This window comes from Plectropomus leopardus, chromosome 5 (genome assembly GCF_008729295.1).
Source record: "Plectropomus leopardus isolate mb chromosome 5, YSFRI_Pleo_2.0, whole genome shotgun sequence".
NCBI classification, from domain to species: domain Eukaryota; kingdom Metazoa; phylum Chordata; class Actinopteri; order Perciformes; family Serranidae; genus Plectropomus; species Plectropomus leopardus.
The window spans coordinates 9,890,028-9,910,259 of record NC_056467.1 but is presented as its reverse complement, the minus strand read 5'-3'; the positions used below and the strand labels follow the sequence as shown (position 1 = coordinate 9,910,259).

Sequence of the window (20,232 nt, the reverse complement as noted above, 5' to 3'; positions counted from 1 at the left end):
TTAATAATCCATGACACATCTTCTATTTTGAATGAAGTGCTGAAGAGCAGAAACACTGACAAAAGAGAACAATTTAACACTGAATTTGCAAAAGCAGTCTGTGACAAATATTCACCCTGTCACAAGAAAAGTATATGGAATACTTAATGCAGTCAAAGAGTTGCAGCTTTTTGTATTATTGACAGTTATGGAGCACTACATTTATGAAATATGCACCTTTATATTATTACTGTGGTGTTAAAGGCTAGTTTGATTTCTGAGTCAGAATAATGTAATTGACTTTTAAGAGTCAAGAGTCAGAGTGCAGAGAGAAAGCGGGGCCGTTTTTGTAGCAAAGGTCAAACAGAAAGGGGTACAGCTGCAGAAGACTAGCGGAAACTACAGTAGCACCTCATTCAGTATTCCGTGGACAATTGTCAGACATCCAGAGTACCAATTCCGGATTAAAGTATACAAGTATACAGTATACAACAGATTATAGAATTGTTATGTATATATATATATATATATATATATATAAGTATACGAGTGGGGGCTTTCTTGTAACTACTTATCAGTTTAATGTTTAATTCTCTTTGGAATTAATTTTGTCTCCTATTTTCTATATACAAATAATTTTGTACCAATGCGACACATTGTTTTTATTTCACATATAAATATCAATATCAGTGGCACATGTTAGGTTTCATTCATTTCATGCAACTTATCCGTTATGCATGTCAGCTCAGGAAGGCAACAGAAATCAGACCTGACCTTATGTTTGTGCATGGTGAACAGGCAGACACCATCCTTGCCTCTCTCCTGGCTCTCATGGCCTCTCTTCAATCTCTGTCCCGCTGTTCAGCTGTCAGATTGTCACTTGTCCAGCATGCTTTGTCATCACCGCCAAGCCTCATAAAATCCCCCTTGTCCTCCTCTCTTACGCCGCACATCCAAAATCAGCTACAGGAAAAATAAATGTCACCGGCTCGGAGACTGAAAGTTGCCCACAGAGGTGATACAGACAACACTTGTTTGGCTAAAATGCTTGTTCAGGAGACACAGGATGTCCAGACTGACTACATGCTGCTATCCTGACACAAAGGCATCTAAACCAGTGTTCTCTTTCTCTCCCATAATTCCTCACAGCTATCATCAAACCACTGCCTTTCTTTTCTATCAAAAATACAGTGACTTTCAGTTTTCAGTCCAGTTCCTACCGCATCCCCTCACATCTGCTTTGCTGAGCAGTTGTACGAGGGAGGATGGGTAAGGGATGCGAGCGCTCTGATTGGCTGGCTGGCCATGGTGTGTGTGTGGGAAGGTTTCTTTGGTAGGCTCCCTGCGAACGGCTCTGCTCAATAAGGGTGGTCCTTCACCTCCTTTCCTCCTCTCAGTGCTTTATCAGCCCTTGCTCCCCTTCACTCTCTCTGCCTTTCCTCCTCATCCTCTGTCTGCGCTATGAGCTGCAGGTATGCATTCGCGGTCCTCAACCAAAGTGTCGCACCGCCTCTGTGAGGAGCAGAATCAGCGATGCGGTGGCTGCACGCACACAAACACACACGTGAATATGGGGATAGCAACAACATCATGAATCTTGCGGACCTAACTACCCTGGCAAATCCCATGACCCAAATTCACAAAAAAACAAACCACTTCTATCACTGTTAGCAACATGATAACCATTTGGATGCACTGATATGATCTTGGGTGCATCCGGAGCTGGAGAGGTGTGCAGCTTCATAAGGAAGAATTAGTTCAGATTGCCCAGAGAAATCAGATATCACTACAAATCTAGAATATCATAAAATAGAATACAATTGCTGTAGATGTGCTCATGTAAGCCTAATAAAGGTAAAACAATTAAGATGATTACATTAAGAGATAAGCACAGAAACAGCGAGAATTACTGCAGGCTGAAAAATACTGATAAAGAAAAATAAATTCATAATTACATAAAGTATCCCAGATTAGAGCAATTCTGAGGACCAGTGTTACTGTACTCACGTTCCATTTGTCTTTAAAAAAATAATAAAACAATTTGCTGTTTTAGATTTAGTTATCACCTTACAGTTACTAATTAAAGAATGATGTTTTTATTGCCTAGCATAAGTTCTTCAGTTATCTGCATAAATTCCTCCGTCGAGGAACCAACACATCCTTGCTCCCAACTCGTCAAATACCAAAGTTTGGTCTGTGCTCCTATACATCAACATATGACACACTAGTTACCCTTCCTGCATCCGTTTTACACACCCAGGAACCGCAGTCAATTTACGCTTGTTGCATGCATTGTTTCCTCTCAGAATACACTTGTTTTCATAGGAAATGTACGGTTTCTGCGCATTAAATACATAAAGTCATTTTTTAAAATAATCTTACAATCTAGGGAAAATTAGAAAAAAAAAATCTCCCTAAGGTTTCCGCAACAAAAGCACACGGTTAGGTTTAGAAAAAACATCATGGTTTGGCTTAAAATTTGTATCGTTACTATGGGCTGTCAAACGATTCATTTTTTAAATCGTGATTTATCACAGAATTTCAATAGTTAATAGCAATTGATCACATTTTTTAATCGTGTTTTCAATTTCATTATTTTGCATTTCAAACAGTTTTCAAGTCCATATTGAAAAGGTAAAACAATTCTTACCAGATTGTCTTGATTAGGGATCAAATGACAGCAAAAAACTGCATGGAAAGTGGGCCTGTCTGTAAAGGAGAGACACATGGGTACCCAGATAACCCTTTTCATTCAGATAACTTGAGGTGAGGGGTCAAAGGACCTCTGTGAAATCTTTGTATCTGCAAAATTTAGCCTCACTTTAGAGTGTTATTTAGCCCCCTTTCCGAGAAGCTAGCGTGACATGGTTGTACCACTGGATTCCCCTTATGCTTCATATGTACTTTTTATATTTTATATTTTATATTTGTATCTTCTATTTTATCTGTTTTCTTTTTCTATATTTATGTTGCACCAACCCACCAGAACAAATTCCTTGTATTGTGTTAACTATACCTGGCAATAAATCTTTTTCTGATTCTGATTCTGATTCTGATATGATACCAGCGTGATCATCAGTGTATTTTTAAAACTCAGTCAGGTACAACCTCTTGAAGACAGGAATGTTGGCTAACAATTAACATGATAAAACAACTCCGATACTGAAAATTACAATTTTAGTATGTTTTTTATTTGAATTTAGCCTGGATTGAATAATAATTAAATATAATATGTTATCTGGGTCTATCTTGGGTAAATTATGCTGGACTATACTGATTTATCTTTTCCTTTTTTCAAAGTCATCTGGAACAAGAAACTCTCCTAACTCGTCTATTTCTGAGTGTCATTTTTTCAGTACGTTGAATCCCTGCTTCTCTGAGGCTCCTGCACAAAATAAAGAGTAAGATCAGATTATGCTGACCTCCAGCACTGGAAGCTAATGTCTCAAACCACAGACGATGATCGATAATCAGGCAATTGAGACGACTGAAGAGCACTGCGGACATCAGAACAAAGGCAGAAAAGACAGACAGTACAATGCTGGATTGTTTCGGAGAATATCAGCAGCAGGGCTATATGATAGTGTCTACAAGGACGAGACCCACTACTGTCACATTATTCAACTCAGCAGCCACTTATTTTATCAGCCATAGAATACATCAGAGCTCCTGTCTGCCTTGCAGAAACACCAACAACAACTGACTCCAACTCTTTTAAACATGCAAACTGCAGAGTTTCCCAATGCACTTCCCCGCTGCCCACTTTATCCAGCTGGAGGGCTTTTTGCATGCATTATTTACAGTTAGCTTTATAACAAACTAAGAATCGATCTCGTGCAGTTTGTGTGCCTCGTGACCACTTAGGAAATACCTGCAGCAGGGTTACAGGGGATACAGGAACAGATTTAACATCATCCGAGGAAACACAGTATAATTATGTATTATCGATATTGTAACATGAGACTCGATATCGTATGGGATGCACAGATCTTAAATGCCATTTTTTCCTTGCCTGAGAGCCTGCAATTCAGTTACAGTTCATTTGCTGGACCATCATATCAACAACAGTTTTCTAAAAAATGGAAGAAGCGTTGTATGCTCACTATTGTGCAACTGCATTGTATGAGCATCAGTTTCCAACTCACGTATTCATACTGCAAATGTCATCAAAAAAAGTTCTGCTACTGTTAGAATATGAGCTAGGCTTACTAAAAAAAAAAAAGAGGTCCATTTCCATTAGGATTCATTGAATGAATCAATGTGCAAACAGCTTTTTCGTGACAAACTTTGCAACATACATCGTTCTGTACTGTGAAGCTCAAACATCAATGTGAAGTCACAAAAAGCAAAACACATCTTTAAGTGGACAGAGACTTTTAGCTTTTGTAAGTATGTCAGTGATGGCAACACTCTCAATACTACAAAACAAAAGAAAACATCACTTAGGCTGATAGCTGACCTCCTCACACATATCAAATTTTGCAACATTAGAAAATGTACTAACTGAGGTATGAACACTTGTTTTCTCAAACTGTTCAGTCTATCAGCAGAGTAATACACATCTTCTGTCTCCTTCAACAAATGAAACAACTGGAATTTAAACTCTGTTTTTCCCTCCAAATCTTTTAAAATGCAGCACAACTAATGGTTTGAAAGATGGTGTACACAGACAACACAAACTGCTCTAATGAAACCATCCCTTGGTTGTGTGTTGGAATACAGAGACTCCTAGTGGTTTAAACCAAACCTGGCCTGTGAGTAAACCAACTCGCATGACTGACCACTCAAAGCATACCAAACCAGACACACACATACCAGAGCGTGCACACACACAAACACACCAAAATAACAGTGTCCAGTCAGCTCAGAAAATGTGCAACACAAACATCACTTCTCCTGACTGTTTTGTGCCCGCATAGTGCGCGCACGCACGCACGCACGCACGCACGCACGCACGCACACACGCACACACGCACACACACACACACAAACCCGCCAAAAAGCTGAGAGCTTTCATGGCCTAATAGCAAGCTGTGAATATCACTTCTCACAGCTATAATTTACGTTATTTAATGCAAAATATGCAGTCACTGCTGGGTGAGTTACCACCAGATATAATATAATATACAATGTATTTTTATATACACACTGTACAAATTACAAAAGGAGATGAAAATGAACAAGATGAAAAAAAACAGACATTTACAACTCAATTTTTTTTAGAAACCCAGCATCAGGAAGGCATCCTAAAAGTTTTGTAAATTGAAATGTCAAATTAAATGAATGCATATTCAATTTGTCCCTCACCAAGATGAGCATGGAGGACCAGCTATTCACAAGATCCAAGATTTCTCCTGTGATGCACCATAAACAAAAAACATCACAAACTATCATTCACCTTTTCAGCTTGTGACTTGAATCCCTTTTGCTTCAGGACTGGCACGGCGTCTCTCAAGACAGCAAAGCCTTCACACCCTGAAGAATAAAGTGTCTGTGCCCACAGTGTGCGTCCACAGTGCTGACCTGCCACCGGCTGGCTGGCTAAAAGACTAAAAGCTCCACAATAGTGTCCAACTCACAAAGCCCTGTTTGTGTCTGGCGTTGTTTGTCCAATAAAAGCAAACAATGGCATTCCATGGCTTGCAACTGTATTCACTGCAGGCCTCTCCAAATGTAAAGCGCATTCAGACACCTTGGTTGGCGGACAAAGCCGTGAATCTGTGTCACATGCGGAGTGGGCGGGCTGGGGTAAATGGGGTGACAGTGAGGCCAGTCCCACTGTATATCTGCTCCATGAGCCCACCTGCATACAATGCATACTTATGCTATTACAGGCAAACCTAAAGAGTAGTCAGAAAGCAGACTTACCTGATTTTGTCCGCTGCACTGTCAGACCTGTACGAGAAATCAGAGGAAAGAGAATTCAGTAAACGGGTATTCACTACCACTGACCTCAGTTCAGCTTTAAGTCTGTGTAGTCTGAGTATAAAATGCATTACTATGTTGAATATCATTAATACTAGTACTTAAAAAATAGAAAAAAAAAACCTGGGTATTACTTAACTTGCCATTTTACTAATTTAAGGTGTATGAATAAATGATTCGTAACACATTGTAGTATACTAAAAACTAATTTTCAGCAGATATTAGGACATTTTTTATTTTTGTCAGTGTTACTCCTCCTATGAAACATCCTTTACTGGTATATAAATAGTTAACATATGTTTGATAACACAATATATCTAGTTGTGACTGTAAATACTGATATACACACCTGAAGAGTGATACATTAAGTTCAATAAACAGTAGATAAAATTATTTTTTTATGCATTGTAAGGATTTATTTGTCTGTATAATTTTATATCATTATATATGAAGACAATTTTGCATTTAGCATTTAGTTTCTCTTCACCGCATACCTGGAACAAACTCCCAGAAAATACAACCAACTTTTTAATCATATCTTGCACTGCATTGTAACTTCACTCTAATTGTTATTCTTTCATTTCATCTTACTTTATCTTAACTTTTATTTTGCTCTTATAAAGTCCAATTTATGTGTGCTACAGTTTCTTGCATTGCCTTCCGTTTCTTTTTTTATCTTGTCTAGTAAAGCAGTTTGTATTACCTTGTGAAAAAGGTACTATGCAAATAAACTTGCCTTGGTAATACTAGCTAAATAAGGCTGTCACAGTGAAGTGTCGCTGTAGTTACATAATCATACTCCACTGTATACTCTACACTATAAATTGACCCGATGTTGGCATGTCTCGTAATGTGTAATCCTGCTTCACATCGCAATCTTGTGCTGCGTCATCTTCACCGATGAGTCATATTACACTGTCTTAGCAGAGTCACACTGTGATATTACATAACTCTATCTGCAGATAGAGTGGAGGAGTTGAACTTGGCAGAAGCCTCAGATGCAAATAAACGAAAATGACAGCAAACAAGCAAACTTGTCCTCATGTCATCACCCGAATTTCATCAGTCTCTCTGCGTTAACCAGCTCGGATGCCTTGATAATCTGGCAGAAGCAGCTAAAATCACAGCTAGTGGTGCATATTAGCCGGCTGCCTGCTGCCACTTCACCATAAAAACGCAGCTGCACAAAGCACACCGAGCAAACTGCAGCACACGAGAACACAAAGACGCAGCAAGAGCAAAACGAGACTCGTGGACATGAGTACGGAGAGACGAGTGAGAGTTGTGGAGAGGCAGCCGTGCAGCCTCCAGGCAGAGGTGCAGCTGTTTTTACCTGCAGAGGAGACATGACATTCCGTGCCCTCTAAAGCCGGCTACAGAACGCTGCTCTCCCTGCAGCTGCTGCAGACGCCCCTCACTAGCTATCACCAGCAAAGCAAAGAGAAGAGCGGCAAGAAATCCCATAGGTTTGACAGGTACTGATCCTAATTTGAGCAAGTGGAGACACTGAGTGAGAAGAGTGCGCGGGAGGCAGAGCCAGAGAGAGAAACAAGGAGAGGAGTACAGGACAGAGAAAGAGCGGAGGTGTAGCGAATGGCAGACAGAGCCGAAGGCAGCTAAGTGGGTGGTTATTACGAGGCTAGACTAAGAGGATTCCTACACGTTTTGAGTTTTTATCAGAACATTCCTGCACCATTTGTTTTTGATAAAGGAGGTATTCCTACAATAATAACACTAGCATGATGGAAAAATCAGCTGCAGCGTCTTCTCCGTGCAGTTAATTATTTAGCCAGAAAAATCATGCGATTGCCTTCTATTTTTGGGTGTCATGTTTTACAAATGACAAAAAATCTAATGCTGCATCATCAAAAGCATGCAATTAGCCAGTGTAGAAGAATAAACTATGGTGTATTCCTTTTTTTTTTTTTTGTTCTTTATGAGAAAGCTTTGGTTTTGTAATATGACTTGAAATGTCCCTGCTAGTTCTACATATTGATAAATTGTCAAGCTCAATAACTTTGCCAAGAGCTACAAGTGTTAAGCTTACACTTCAGCCATTTGATAGTTTTTATTTAGTAAAAATTATTTCTGGAGGTAAAATCTAACATCTGGGAGATGTATGTTCGCTGCTCAACACAATTACCGCAAGAAACATCTTGCCACAAAACATACCCAAAAGACAGAAAATAATCATAGATCAAAATCAGGACTGTATCCTTATTGTTAAAGCTTCAGTTGATCACTTTTATGAAAATTGCTTTGTGTCACATGTGCTGAAATTACCACCATATTCTGAAACCACACGGTGAAAACAACCAATCAGAGCCTGGGATTCCTTAACCCAGCTGTCAATCACGTCAGTGACTGCTCATGTGAACTGAAGTCAAATTTTCAAAGTCTGCAGCACTGATCAAATATGAATTAAAATTTTGTTACTGCATTACCTGTTTCTCACCTTAATATTTTCAGAAACATATTTTAGTGACTGTTTGGCTGTGAAATGACAAAGTGTGTGACCCGGCTGGCATGTTGGAAACAGTCAAGCAAAGTACCAAGCACAGTCCACCGGCCAGACCAACTTCTTCATTTCACAGCCAAACAGCACATTAACATATGTTGTGTAAACATTTGAGGACATAAATTATGATCGTTCATGAAGCATGACGGACATGATTGACAGCTGTGTTAGAGACTCTTATGTTTACATGTGGTAAGATCATTAGACGCACCACATGGCGAAAGAGTAGGAAGGGATATTACTTTATTTCCAAATGATCTTTCCCATAATGCTGAGTGGATTTAGAGACCGTTTCAGCAAATATGAATAAAGTTCTCCTATTAAAAGATACCAACTCCAGCTTTAATTATTAAGAGACTGATTTATTTCTTTTTATGCTCATAGAACTCTGACAATTAGGCTGCAGGCCGAGCAAGAATAGAGACCCCTGCATTAGTACAATGTACTACTTCTCATAGCGTGTTTCATAACAGTATTTTAGGCCAAAAAGCCAATATGAAAAGTTCAGGAATGCAGATAGTTCTACTTTCGTGACACATCCTCTTCCTAATCTCCTGGTAGGCAAGAAATTGCTCACTGAATTTCCTCCTGGCTTGAGGGATAAAGTCTGAAACTGCATATCACATTCCAGGACACACAGACACATGTGCTTAAAACAGACAGGTACACACACCTACACACCAGGTTCAGTCACTGATTTAACGTCCAGGCTGAACACTGATGCTCCTGTGACAACCACAGCATATTTGACAGTGATAAAGAGCTAATGTTACAGCCTGTCTCTCAGCTCGAACTGAACTATGGGGAAGGAAAGACACCAATTACTGAAAGTGTAGTTATACATAACCAGGAAAAGGACTGCTCATATTGACAAAAAAAAACCTTTTTTGTACATATGCCTTTAAATTTCTGTGCACAAACACCCTCTGTGTTTTTCTGGAGTGCTCATTAAAGTCACTTACATGATTCATTTTGCACATATAGGAATAATCTGCTTGCTTTTTGTGAGCCACAATGAAACAGACAGAAGCAGGTTATGTAGCAAAGCCTTCATGTGCCAGTATGAGAAGGAAGTGCCCTCTGGTGGACAATGCATGCAAGAAATACTTATGTGACCAGAATTTAGGGAATACATTGACATTTTGAGTTGATTATTCACCCAAGCAGCATGAATCATCATGTGATCTGGCAGACATGATAGACACAAAACGTGTACTGCTTTTGCCCTTCAATTCACTGAAATATTGCTATGAAAATAAGGATTTAACATTTTCAACACATACCGTTTATCTCCAGCATTCGGCTTATTGTATATTGCATAGTAAAATGATATCTGGATTTAATCCTCTGATTTTGATTAACATTTTCATTAAATTGGAGAAATCTCTTCGAGGAATGAGGACCATACGGAGGCAACACACGCATCCACATAAACACACATGGCTCACCTCTCCTCTCGGATTAACGGAGTCAAGAAGCGAGTGCTGTCATCTTCATGGCTGCTCTGCTGGCTGCTTTGCTGACTGCTCTGCTGGCTGCTGCATGGCACAAGGAAGAGAAGTGAGGCTGTCAATCATAAAAGCATGCTTCTATTAAACTAAGATGTATATTTGATTGTGTATTTCACCTTGATTTCTCTAAGAACATTTTATTATGAATCAGTTTTCCTAATTAGTTACTGTGTTACTTTGCCCCTGCAAAAAAGACACACAAGGCCAAAAACACAAGAAAAAAAGGATGGCACAAATAAACTATTGTATAAACCTGACAGTTCTTTTTTTTTTTTTTTTTTAAATTAAATCAATTTGTAAGCTGTTTGCACTATATTGTTAAAACACCTGTAAGGTGAACCATATCAGTTTTGTCAAAAATATCCCGCAAATTAAGTGTCAAATATATATAGCAGCTGTTAAATGTACAGTATTTTACAACTTTGTTTATTTTGTGAAGAAGCCTGCTGTGTACATGCACATATCCCGTGTTAACACTAGAGGGGGCTATATGATACAGGCTATAAAAAAAGATGAGGCTTTAGATAATAAGTAAGAGGGTTACAGATGTGTAAATGAAGATTTTTTTTTTTTTTTTTTTAAGTGTCTTAGTGTTACTACTCCCACACCCCCTTAAATTTATGGTATATGTTATCTTGTTAACTTAACTGTTTACAGGTCAAAGTTTAAAATGCACATGTACATGATATCACAAAAGCTGGTCTGCCACATTATCTTTTAAGTGGCAAATTTCCCTATTTTAAGAATCTGCTGACACTCCATCCACAGTTTGACATTTAAGAATAGAGCCGGTTTGTTGGAAAAGGTCATTAATTCACAATCCTAATTCAATTCACACAAAAGCAATGCTCTACACAAGTCTGGAAGGGAACCTGGAATGTATGAAAGGGCAGATTTAGAGAGTTGAGATATTTTTGGTAGGTGCATCCTGAAAATAGTTTTTCAATCTCTATAGTAACCATCAACCATAATTTAACCGTGTATCTGAAAAAAAAGCTACTTTATCAAAATAAGCGAAATAATCCTACTCAGTATTATCTTTACTCAGTTAAACTAGAACACCAAAAATTAATGACCTAATCGTAGAGGTTTTCATTTTTTCAAAGGAATTTTATTTCATTAAGTGAGTGTAGTACTCATTGACCTGTCAAAATAAAGGTTTGTCTGTGTGTTTTTGAGCGAAGTGGAGTTGGCAAGTTGTGCGGAGTGAGTACGATCAGAAACATTTTAATACAGCGTGCAGCACCATTGGTGCATATTAGCAGCTGTGATAAATACCATGAAACCGATACTGTATGGGTTTATTCAGAAATTGCCATCTTTTTACCACCACATATCAGCTGACACCGTGGAGTATCACTGAGCTCCACAGTGTCTGCAAGCTGTTCCCTCAGCGGGATGACATATGTGCTCTAAAAGCACATGTGTTTGTTCGGTTTTATGCAAGTGTTTCTACATGTATCCTCTTCCTTTGGTGCATGTTCTTTGAAAACAAGAGGGCAGAAAGTTGACATGGCATGGGCCCCCACTGAAATATTCATTACTCATACACCATTTATGGAATATGCGCTTTCAACATAACAAGGCAGGACAAAATACAGTCAATTTTAAGGCAGAGTTGCAAAGATAACCATCTACAGTAGGCTAAATAGTAGAACTGTGTAAAATGCATGTAATTGTAATAACACATTATTTGGGATTTTTATTTCTTAACACAGAATGCACAATTTAGCTAGTGTGTTCCCATAATCCAACCCAATTATTTGAGATCAAGTGCAATCAAAATTTACTAAATCATATTTGCATATTTCCAAGCATCTCATTATTTCAGCTACACGATCTTAAAACATTTTGCTGTCATTGGTGTAAATATATTGGACAGTGTTAAAATGTAATGTATTTACTGTAGCTGGAAATGCAAGCAGTGATAAAGTGACAGCTGTGTGTATTCACTTTTCTAACCAACATAAAAGTTGAATTACTAAAAAATTGAGAACTAACAAGTAATTCAAGTAGATTTTCATCACCTTACTGCTGATATGTTGAAAAAAAAACAAACATATCAACATTTTTTCTAACAGGTGACAGTAACTCATCTGATTTCTTGTTTTTTCACTGTATGTCGCTTTGTGAGAGGTTGTGTGCCTGAAATATTTAAATGCTTGGGCGAAGTGGAAGCAGTGAAGCCGGGTGAAACATACTGCTCAAAATAGCCCTGCTGTTATCAGTCTGCAGAACAGCAGGCAGTCTGCAAACTTCCACTGCTCCTAATGTAAGCTCACAATCTCACACAGACACACCTGCTAACACGCGCACACACCTACGGTCCAAACATCCTATGCATCACTGAAAATAAGACAGAAACAAGGCTAGGATGACAAGATTAAGATGCTAGAGAGACAAACCAACACTAATGACAGTGAACACTTGGTAAAGAAGGATTTACTGACCACAAAAGACGATCCACTTCAAAGGCAAACACAAACAACAACATACCTTCATGATTTTATATCCCTTCACAGCAGCTTTATGGATTCAAACCAATCCAAGTGGAAAATAACATCATGTTCCATCTCAATTAAGGAAAGCTGATGCTGAAGTTTTAATCATTACATAATCACTTTTTATCGTTACTTAATCACTTTTAATCATTACTGTATCCAAAAGAAAACACAGCAACCCCAGTGCACTCCACTGAGTAAATATATATATGTATATAAATTTACAATGTTGGTGTTAATATATAACATGGCCAAAGTTTCAAATAATGAGGTAAACATATGTAAAAGTAATGTGAGTAAAACGCTCAGCCTTCAGACCGTTCTGAATACTCTGCATCCATATGTTTTTTCTACTTTCTAGACAAGATGACGACAGCTTATGACCGATTTCTATATATGGTCATCTGCTCCAGACATGCTGCTGCAGCTGTTCACAGTATGGACACTGCTACATGTAGCTACATGCTAACGTCAGTGAAACATGAAACTTGGTTGCTGATTGTTTTAATTTAACCCCGACTTGGGTTTCTAAGAGCAGAATCGGCTTTTTCGGTAAAGGGGCTTAAAGAAACTGGCGCTTAAACAGAGAGTGAACACAGTTGTATTCAGGCAGACAGTATAAGAAAAATAAAGTGTTTTTTAAAGATAAAGCATGTTAACATTTTCCAGTAGAAACCCAAAATATGAGTATGACCCTGAAAATAAGCATGATAGATCCCCTTTAATAAAATGTACACTGCCCATCATTCGTTTGGAATCTCCTGCCACAAAAGCTGAGAGGACTCTATATCTTTGAATGGTCTTTTTATGGATTTATGCTGTAGAAAGGCATTTTTACAAATAGATATTATTGTGTTTAAAGAGTTTGCTTCGCACGTGGAGAACAAAATGCTGTACAATGGTTCAACCAGACTGACAACTGAAAGGACAGAAAGAGACAAAATACCTCTTTGCAAGAGTATAACTAATCACCAGTCATTGGCAAAAGAAACTTAAAGCTTAACATCAAAATCAGAGCATATTTATATGAGTCAAGTGCACAATTATGCCTAGAACAAGCTGGACTTAACAGACAATGCGTTGCTTTGGCTAATGCTAAACTTTGAAATTTTATAACAGAAATAAAAGTTTAGCATTATTGGAATTTAATCAGGAAATATCAGCTGAACAACTGATGGACTGACAAATCACAGTTTAAACCTATTCAGTCTAACCACTTAGTAGGCTGCGGGAGGCCAGATAAAAAAAAACAATAGCAACAAATCAGATGATTTCAAACTTTTGAACAGAAGTGTCTTTAAATACTTACAACACTGAAGCGCTTCCAAGACTAAAAAGCAACACTGACATTTTTCACACTTCACAAGACCTCATAAACAGACCTCGAGTATCTGATTGACCAAAAATGCTCTGCCAGGTTTGTATATTAACTTGACAACTACAGCAGGTTTCAAGCCAAAACCCCTGAGTGAGTTCACTGCCACTGCATTGAGTCAAAGTGCTGTGCAGCCATGAGTGTCATACTTGCTGGAGGAAAAGATCCAGTATCAAGTAAACACAGCACGTGCAGATTATGTAAATACATCATCCAGTATTTATTCAATATTTGTCAGCAAGTTCATGTAGCTAGTGAAAGTGTTGGACCACTTGACTGGTAAATAAAGATAAATCTGAAATGGTGCGGCAACCTTCCCCAGCCTGAAATCTCACTCTTGAAGTTATTTTTTGTATTCACCCAAGTTTTAACATCCACATTAAAACAATTAAAGAATTGGCCTTAATATCACCTTAAACATATTTACTGTTATACGTGGAACTCTATTCTCGAGTGGTATCTTACTATTTCTGTAACTTTCTGAGAGTGACACTTTGACATTGCCATATTTAAACATTTATCGCTTCTTGCGACTCTATGACAGCAGGCCTTTTTACCCGGCCTATGAGTGTGGCCATCCTGAGCAGCCATCAGTATTTTTGATTTCCAATGTAGCTGGAGGACACGCTGTGCAAACTTACTAGCTCTTTTTGAGCATAAGTGGAATGCATCATTCAAGTTCACAGATCTTCCCACTGGCTGCCCTTGAGTTTCAGAACTGATTTTGAAACAATCCTTATTTTTTTAAAGCAACAAATGTCTCTGGGACAAAATTCATTTTTAATCTACTGCTATGTAATGAACTGTTCAGACAGGTTTGACTACTGTCTCCAGGGTTAAAACTCATTTCTGCAATATCTGTAACTCTTGTTACGTTAAGTAACAAGAGTTAAGTTAGATTACATTAAATTTAGGCTTCAAACTTTTCTGATGCTACTGCCGATTACAAAATTAAATTTGGGTCCATCAATGTGTACTGTTGCGGCACTATATTTCTCATTAACCTTTTCATTCCGTTTCTAGGGCTGTCCAAGATATCACTTTTTTGGCATCAAAAAAAAAAGAAAGAAACAATTTCATCAGTCAGACGTTTTTAAAACATTTTTAGTCTATGCACGTAAAACAATGTGACAAATGGCCCTTTTGTAAGCATGCGGTTTGCAGTAACCTTGGCCATAATAGTTGAAAAAAAAACTGTCCAAGCTGTTACTTTAAGTTTTCAAGAAATTTGTCAAGCTTATTGTAGATTTGTGACATATGCCAAGTTCCATTAAAGAATATCTGGCACAGTCTGAATCTATTCCAGACGCCTGACTTTTTTAACATCTGGCTAGGACATCACATATGCTCAAACTATCCCTCAACAGTGCTGGAGTACTGTTCACAGACATTAGATGAGAGCAACAATGTTTTAAGCTTACATGTTCTTATCTGAGAGGAACTTATAATAATCAGTCTAGAGGCATAAGGAATATTAGGTGATATTGCTATTTGAAATGTTTTGGGGTGATGCGTACATAAATATTTAAATAAAAAATAAACAAAACAAACACAACCTATTCAAATACTGATTTGGCCATCAATTACCATGACAACTACTGAAGGTTTGAAGCATTCGGTTCACCCCTCTCTGTTTCATACCATTTTTCCTTTTGCTTTTTTAGCATTTAATATTTTGAGCAAGCACTTTAAAATGTTGTTGTGGTGCTTTACAAACAAACTTGCCTGCTGTGCACTGCTGCAGGTGCAGCTTATGTTGGAACAAGAGGAGTTGAATCTAATGTACATTATCATCAGTGAGCATCCTCCTGCTTACTGATGTTCACAGATAACCATACTGCATACACCACAGGGCTGTAACACCCGAGCCAATGTGCATTCATTAAACGCTTCAACTAAATAAGTCAACCAACAGCTGTTATTTTTATATTTTACAATGGTGCTATTTTGGAACAGTCTTCCATTAACTATTAGGTTGTCAAAAAACTGGCCTCTTAGCAGCAAGAATAAATAAATGTGGGCAACAGTGCTGATTCATGAGAAAATATCTGTCTCTAAGAATATGGTGTACAGCAACACACAGTGTCCTCGCAACTTAATGTGAAAAAACCTATATCAATAATTAAGTGAAGATAAACATTAAGATCTGGATTATTCATGTCACTCCCACACTGCTTTAAGCCTGTAGATTTTTGTATGCGCTGCATGCAGCCAGTAACAAGCAGCCGATTGAGGAGGAGCCATGTCATCTTAACGCCGCAGCATGGGACTAAGCTGAGGAACGCTTGTTAAAACCGTCCACATTACACCCCGAGGGGGAGCCCGGCTGTACTCATGATGTGCTGGATAATGACAGTATTTCACACTCAGTGATGCTGTTGGGGGTTATGCACTCATGCCTCTGGAGAGATGATGCCTTCCACTTAGGTGAAGACAACATATTGATGGAGTGAGTAATGAAGTTGCTCCTGTCTGCTGTCTGTTACTAGTGATAATTCTTAGCATACAGCAAAGGCAGCAAGCACAAGATTATGTTTTTAAACTCAAACCCATGTGCAGACATACACGTGCTCATGAATAAATTTACTCTTTAAAAAGTTATATCCACTAACAATATATCCTTCAGTGTACTCATTGGATTATCTTTGGGAAGTCCTCAACATGAGTCAACCTTTTGAAACCTCAATAAATTTCCTTGATTTCTTTCAAAAACATTGCAAGAAGGCAATGAGCCACTTAATAATGACATGGCCCAAAAATGAGGACGGAATTAATAAGAAATTACAAGACAATTGACTGAAAATAAGAGAAAAATTAGGTTAAAAAAGAGAGAGTGACCTTAAGAAGTTGCCTGAAAAAAATAAAATAAAAATTCTGTAACATAATTTTAAATATATAATTTTAAGAATTGTGAACACAGATTGAGACATTTTTCCTTTTTTGCAACTTGCCTGACATTTCTTGGCAAGTTGCTCATTGCCTTTCTCCATGTTTTCAAAAGAAATTAAAACAATTTTTCTCTGGTCCTAGAGTTTTAAATGCTTGGGGTAAAAATTTCTGAATACAGAACAACAGAGCTGATGTTGAGTCAGGTTCTAAAGGGTTAATTTACTGAACCACTAATAAACTTGATCAAGTTGGTTTGTAGATTTTCTCATGATTTGTTGGAATTTATTGAAATATTTAACTTATGATATTATAAATCCATACACAAGGACTTTGTGTCTTTCCCTCTTCCTTTTCTAATTAACTGCAACTCTTTTATCTGCATGCCTCAGAGAGGAAGGTCACTTTTTTAAACTGCTGAAATACTTGTGCACCCTACGTCCTTTCCTCTGGTGCGACTATCACGTGCTGTATCTCAGGTGTCACTTTATCCCACGACCATGCACCCGAAAGGAAGAAACCTATTGATTTTGTAAACCCCTCGACCTTTTCTCTTGATCTTCTGTCAGGCCAGTCTTTAAAAGTTCAGATGACCTATGGCAACACCTGAGTCCTTTGGTTTATACACAACATATTGAGTGTGCAAATTAACTCGCCTAAGAGGAAGGAACCTGTTAACTTTGGTGACCCCTGCTGGGCAGAGGTCTGCACACTGATGAGTGTAACAATCTTTGCCATTAATCACCAAATGTGTGAACTATAAGTTTCTTTTAAGTGTAATCTTAACCTTAATTGCACCCTCTAACCTTTAAAATGCTTATTTGAATTAATCCAAAAGTCCCAGATCCATATGTAAACAAAGGATAGAGTCCAACATTAAAAACACAAGGATGATGCTAGCTTTAATTTAAATAGACATACCGCCACAGGGTTGTATGCTTCTGCGCACAAGTCAGACTACACTTACAGTTTACATCCATATGTGTGAAAGCACTGACGTCTTACACACATCTTCCACCTGGCACCACAGAAGATCTATATAACCAGCACTGTTTCCAGGTGGGCATCCAAGGCTCCTGAGTTATAGCCAGACACATGTTTTAGGAGGTCACCCTGACCTTGACCTTTGACCTTCAACCACCAGATTCTAATCAATTCATTCTTGAGTCCAAATGGATGCTTGTGCCAAATGTGAGGAAACTCACTTAAGGCCATCTTCAGATATTGCGTTCACAAAAATGAGACGGATGCAAGGTCACAGTGACCTTGACCTTTGACCACCCAAATCTAATCAGCACATCCTTGAGTCCACTTAAACATATATGCCACATTTGAAGGAAATTCCCTCAAGGTGTTCTTGAGTTATCGCGTTTACAAGAATGCCACAAGTAGTCACAGTAACCTTGACCTTTGACCTATGACCACCCAAAATCTAATTAGCTCCTCATTGAGTCCAAGTGAGTGTTTGTGTCACTGATTTGAGCAAATTTCCTCGAGTTGAGTTCACCCTTGAGATATCGCATTTACAAGAATGAGCCGAATTTATGTACATATGGATAGATGAACATAATACGTCCAGCCTCGGCTATCACTGGCATGGAGACATAAAAACTAGAGATGCACCAATTGTGATTTACTAGGCCGATACTACTTTTTTTTTTATGTATTTATTTTTTTAAAGTCTAACCTGCCAATTATGATTCTGGTTGATTCTGGTTTTCTTTCTTTTAAAGAACTTTAATTGACAAACATATATAAAAGTTTAAAGCCACTGGAACCTTGGCTTGATATAGTAAAAATGCATATATGTTATCAAAGATCAGTTAGTGGTACAGCCATTAGTGCAGGTAGCCTTCAAGCAGCATGGAGGTATTAGGGAAGATGTAGGAAGAAGGGGGAATAATGAGAGGTGAGTATGGAGGGGCCCATACCAACCTGCTCTCACTGGCTTGCTCCTTCTTCTGTCGGACCTTCAGCCACTTCCTCAACAGGAAACGCTTTCGTCGCGGAGAGGCGCTGGGCGTGGAGCAGCTCGACCAAGAAGAGGGAGCGTCTTCATCGCTGGATGGCGTGATCTCAATGGAAGGCAGCTGGAGGTATTCCTTGGAGCTGGAGCGTGATCGGGCCGTGAGTTGACCAATGGTTAGTCGCCCCCTTTCCATGTCCCTTTCGCTGGGTACGTTCCTCATGCGGCGCATTTTGAAGCGCTTGCGTCTGAGGGTCGGTGTTGAGGAGCTGGAACGCACTGAGCCATCTGATACTGCATTGCGTCCTCCGTCTGAGTATGCCGGAGCATCGCTTGGGATGCTCACCTGGAACGAAGGGGGTCTAAGAGTGTCACTCATGGTCCTGACCAGCTTTCTGAAGTGTGAATACAATCTCCACAGCCCTTTTTTTTAAGGTCCTCTGTGACAAGAATTGCAGATGCTGCAGTTCAGCAGCTTGAAGGGCTACTAGCTACAGAAAAGTTGAGGTTTAGTGCTGAACTGATGAGGCACAATTAAGATCACTGAAAATCTTTGGTTGACCTCACACAGCCCCCTTAGTTCTGTGTGTATTCTGAAGTCCTCCTCGTGTGCCAGCCAATAGACTGAAAGACTGGCTTAGAAGTCCTGATAGCAGGTATCTTGGGTCTGACCAAGTCCTTCTGCTGCTCCTCAGCTGTTGGTTGATATGTATCAGCTCAGTGGCTGGCTGACAGACTGTGAAGAGCAGTCTGGATGCAGTAAACTCAGTCTCTCAGGCTGGCGAGGAGAGGGCTGGATTAGATAACAAAGGGGGCTTCTGTTCTAAGAGTAGCAGATGAAACATGTATAAGGTCTGTCAGGGAGTGTAACACAACTCCTTTGCTGGTCCTCCCCAGGGACTGACAGGCCAAATTACACACACACTCGCTTACACGTTGGCTATGCTACTGTCCAAGCTGCCAAAGCTGTTACCTCGGCTGCTAATGCTGAAGAGTAAGGCACCAACTGTTAGCCCTTGAATATTGATGCTGATGTTGCGTAAAGGCCAGTAGGTTGTTTGTTGTCACTTTGTGCTCATTTTGAAGTTGCTGCAGCACAGGAAGACACTGTTGGCCCCTGGTTGTGCCCCATGCTGGAGGTTGAGGTCTGTCTTGTCTTGTCTCCCACTTGTTAATGCCTACAGGTTAGAGGGAGGTGATAGGACTGCAAGGTACAAGGCAAGGCTGAGGGTGATGATTACCAAGTTAAGCAGTCACACACACAATCACACAGGCAGTACAGTAACATACACAGGCAGATTCAATGAGAATCAGGCAACACTTCTGATAGGATGCACAAACACACTTACACGCGGCCAAATTCTGATCTACTCAATGTACAGTGCCTTTCCACCACCATGCATCAGCACAAATTTATCAATCACTAACACCTTTCCTCTGTGACAATGACATCTAGTGCATCACAGACCTTTTAATCTTCTGTCAATTTCCACAAACAACAACATAGATAAGAGACAACCTCTATAGATTACTACCATCTAGCATACAATAGATATCTAAATGGTGACCTA

At 39.0% G+C, this 20,232-nt stretch overlaps 2 protein-coding genes across 2 annotated transcripts in view; both read right to left on the bottom strand.

Annotated features, from left to right (window-relative positions):
• Positions 1 to 20,232, bottom strand: part of LOC121943473 (protein Aster-B-like) — a 96,429-nt gene that overhangs the window by 65,632 nt on the left and 10,565 nt on the right. Inside the window, exons 2-3 of the mRNA XM_042486995.1 lie at positions 9,871 to 9,960; positions 5,848 to 5,874 (exon numbers count right to left, since the gene is read on the bottom strand). The gene's annotated coding sequence lies outside the window, so the exon portion shown is untranslated. The remainder of the gene's footprint in view (positions 1 to 5,847; positions 5,875 to 9,870; positions 9,961 to 20,232) is intronic.
• LOC121943403 lies at positions 1,401 to 19,040 on the bottom strand. Its single transcript, XM_042486926.1, has 4 exons — positions 18,631 to 19,040; positions 9,871 to 9,960; positions 5,848 to 5,874; positions 1,401 to 1,521 (listed from the first exon to the last, which is right to left on the bottom strand). Exons 1-4 carry the CDS (start codon positions 19,038 to 19,040, stop codon positions 1,401 to 1,403), a joined length of 648 nt encoding a protein of 215 aa, XP_042342860.1.

Bases quoted from the DNA above. Each gene is read 5' to 3' on its own strand.
- LOC121943403 (XM_042486926.1), bottom strand. From the start codon at position 19,040: ATGAGTGACACTCTTAGACCCCCTTCGTTCCAGGTGAGCATCCCAAGC. The intron at 9,961-18,630 runs GTTGGTATGGGC...TGTGCCATGCAG, and splicing joins GAGCAAGCCAGTGAGAGCAG to CAGCCAGCAGAGCAGTCAGC. The intron at 1,522-5,847 runs GTAAGTCTGCTT...GTGTGCGTGCAG, and splicing joins AGTGCAGCGGACAAAATCAG to CCACCGCATCGCTGATTCTG.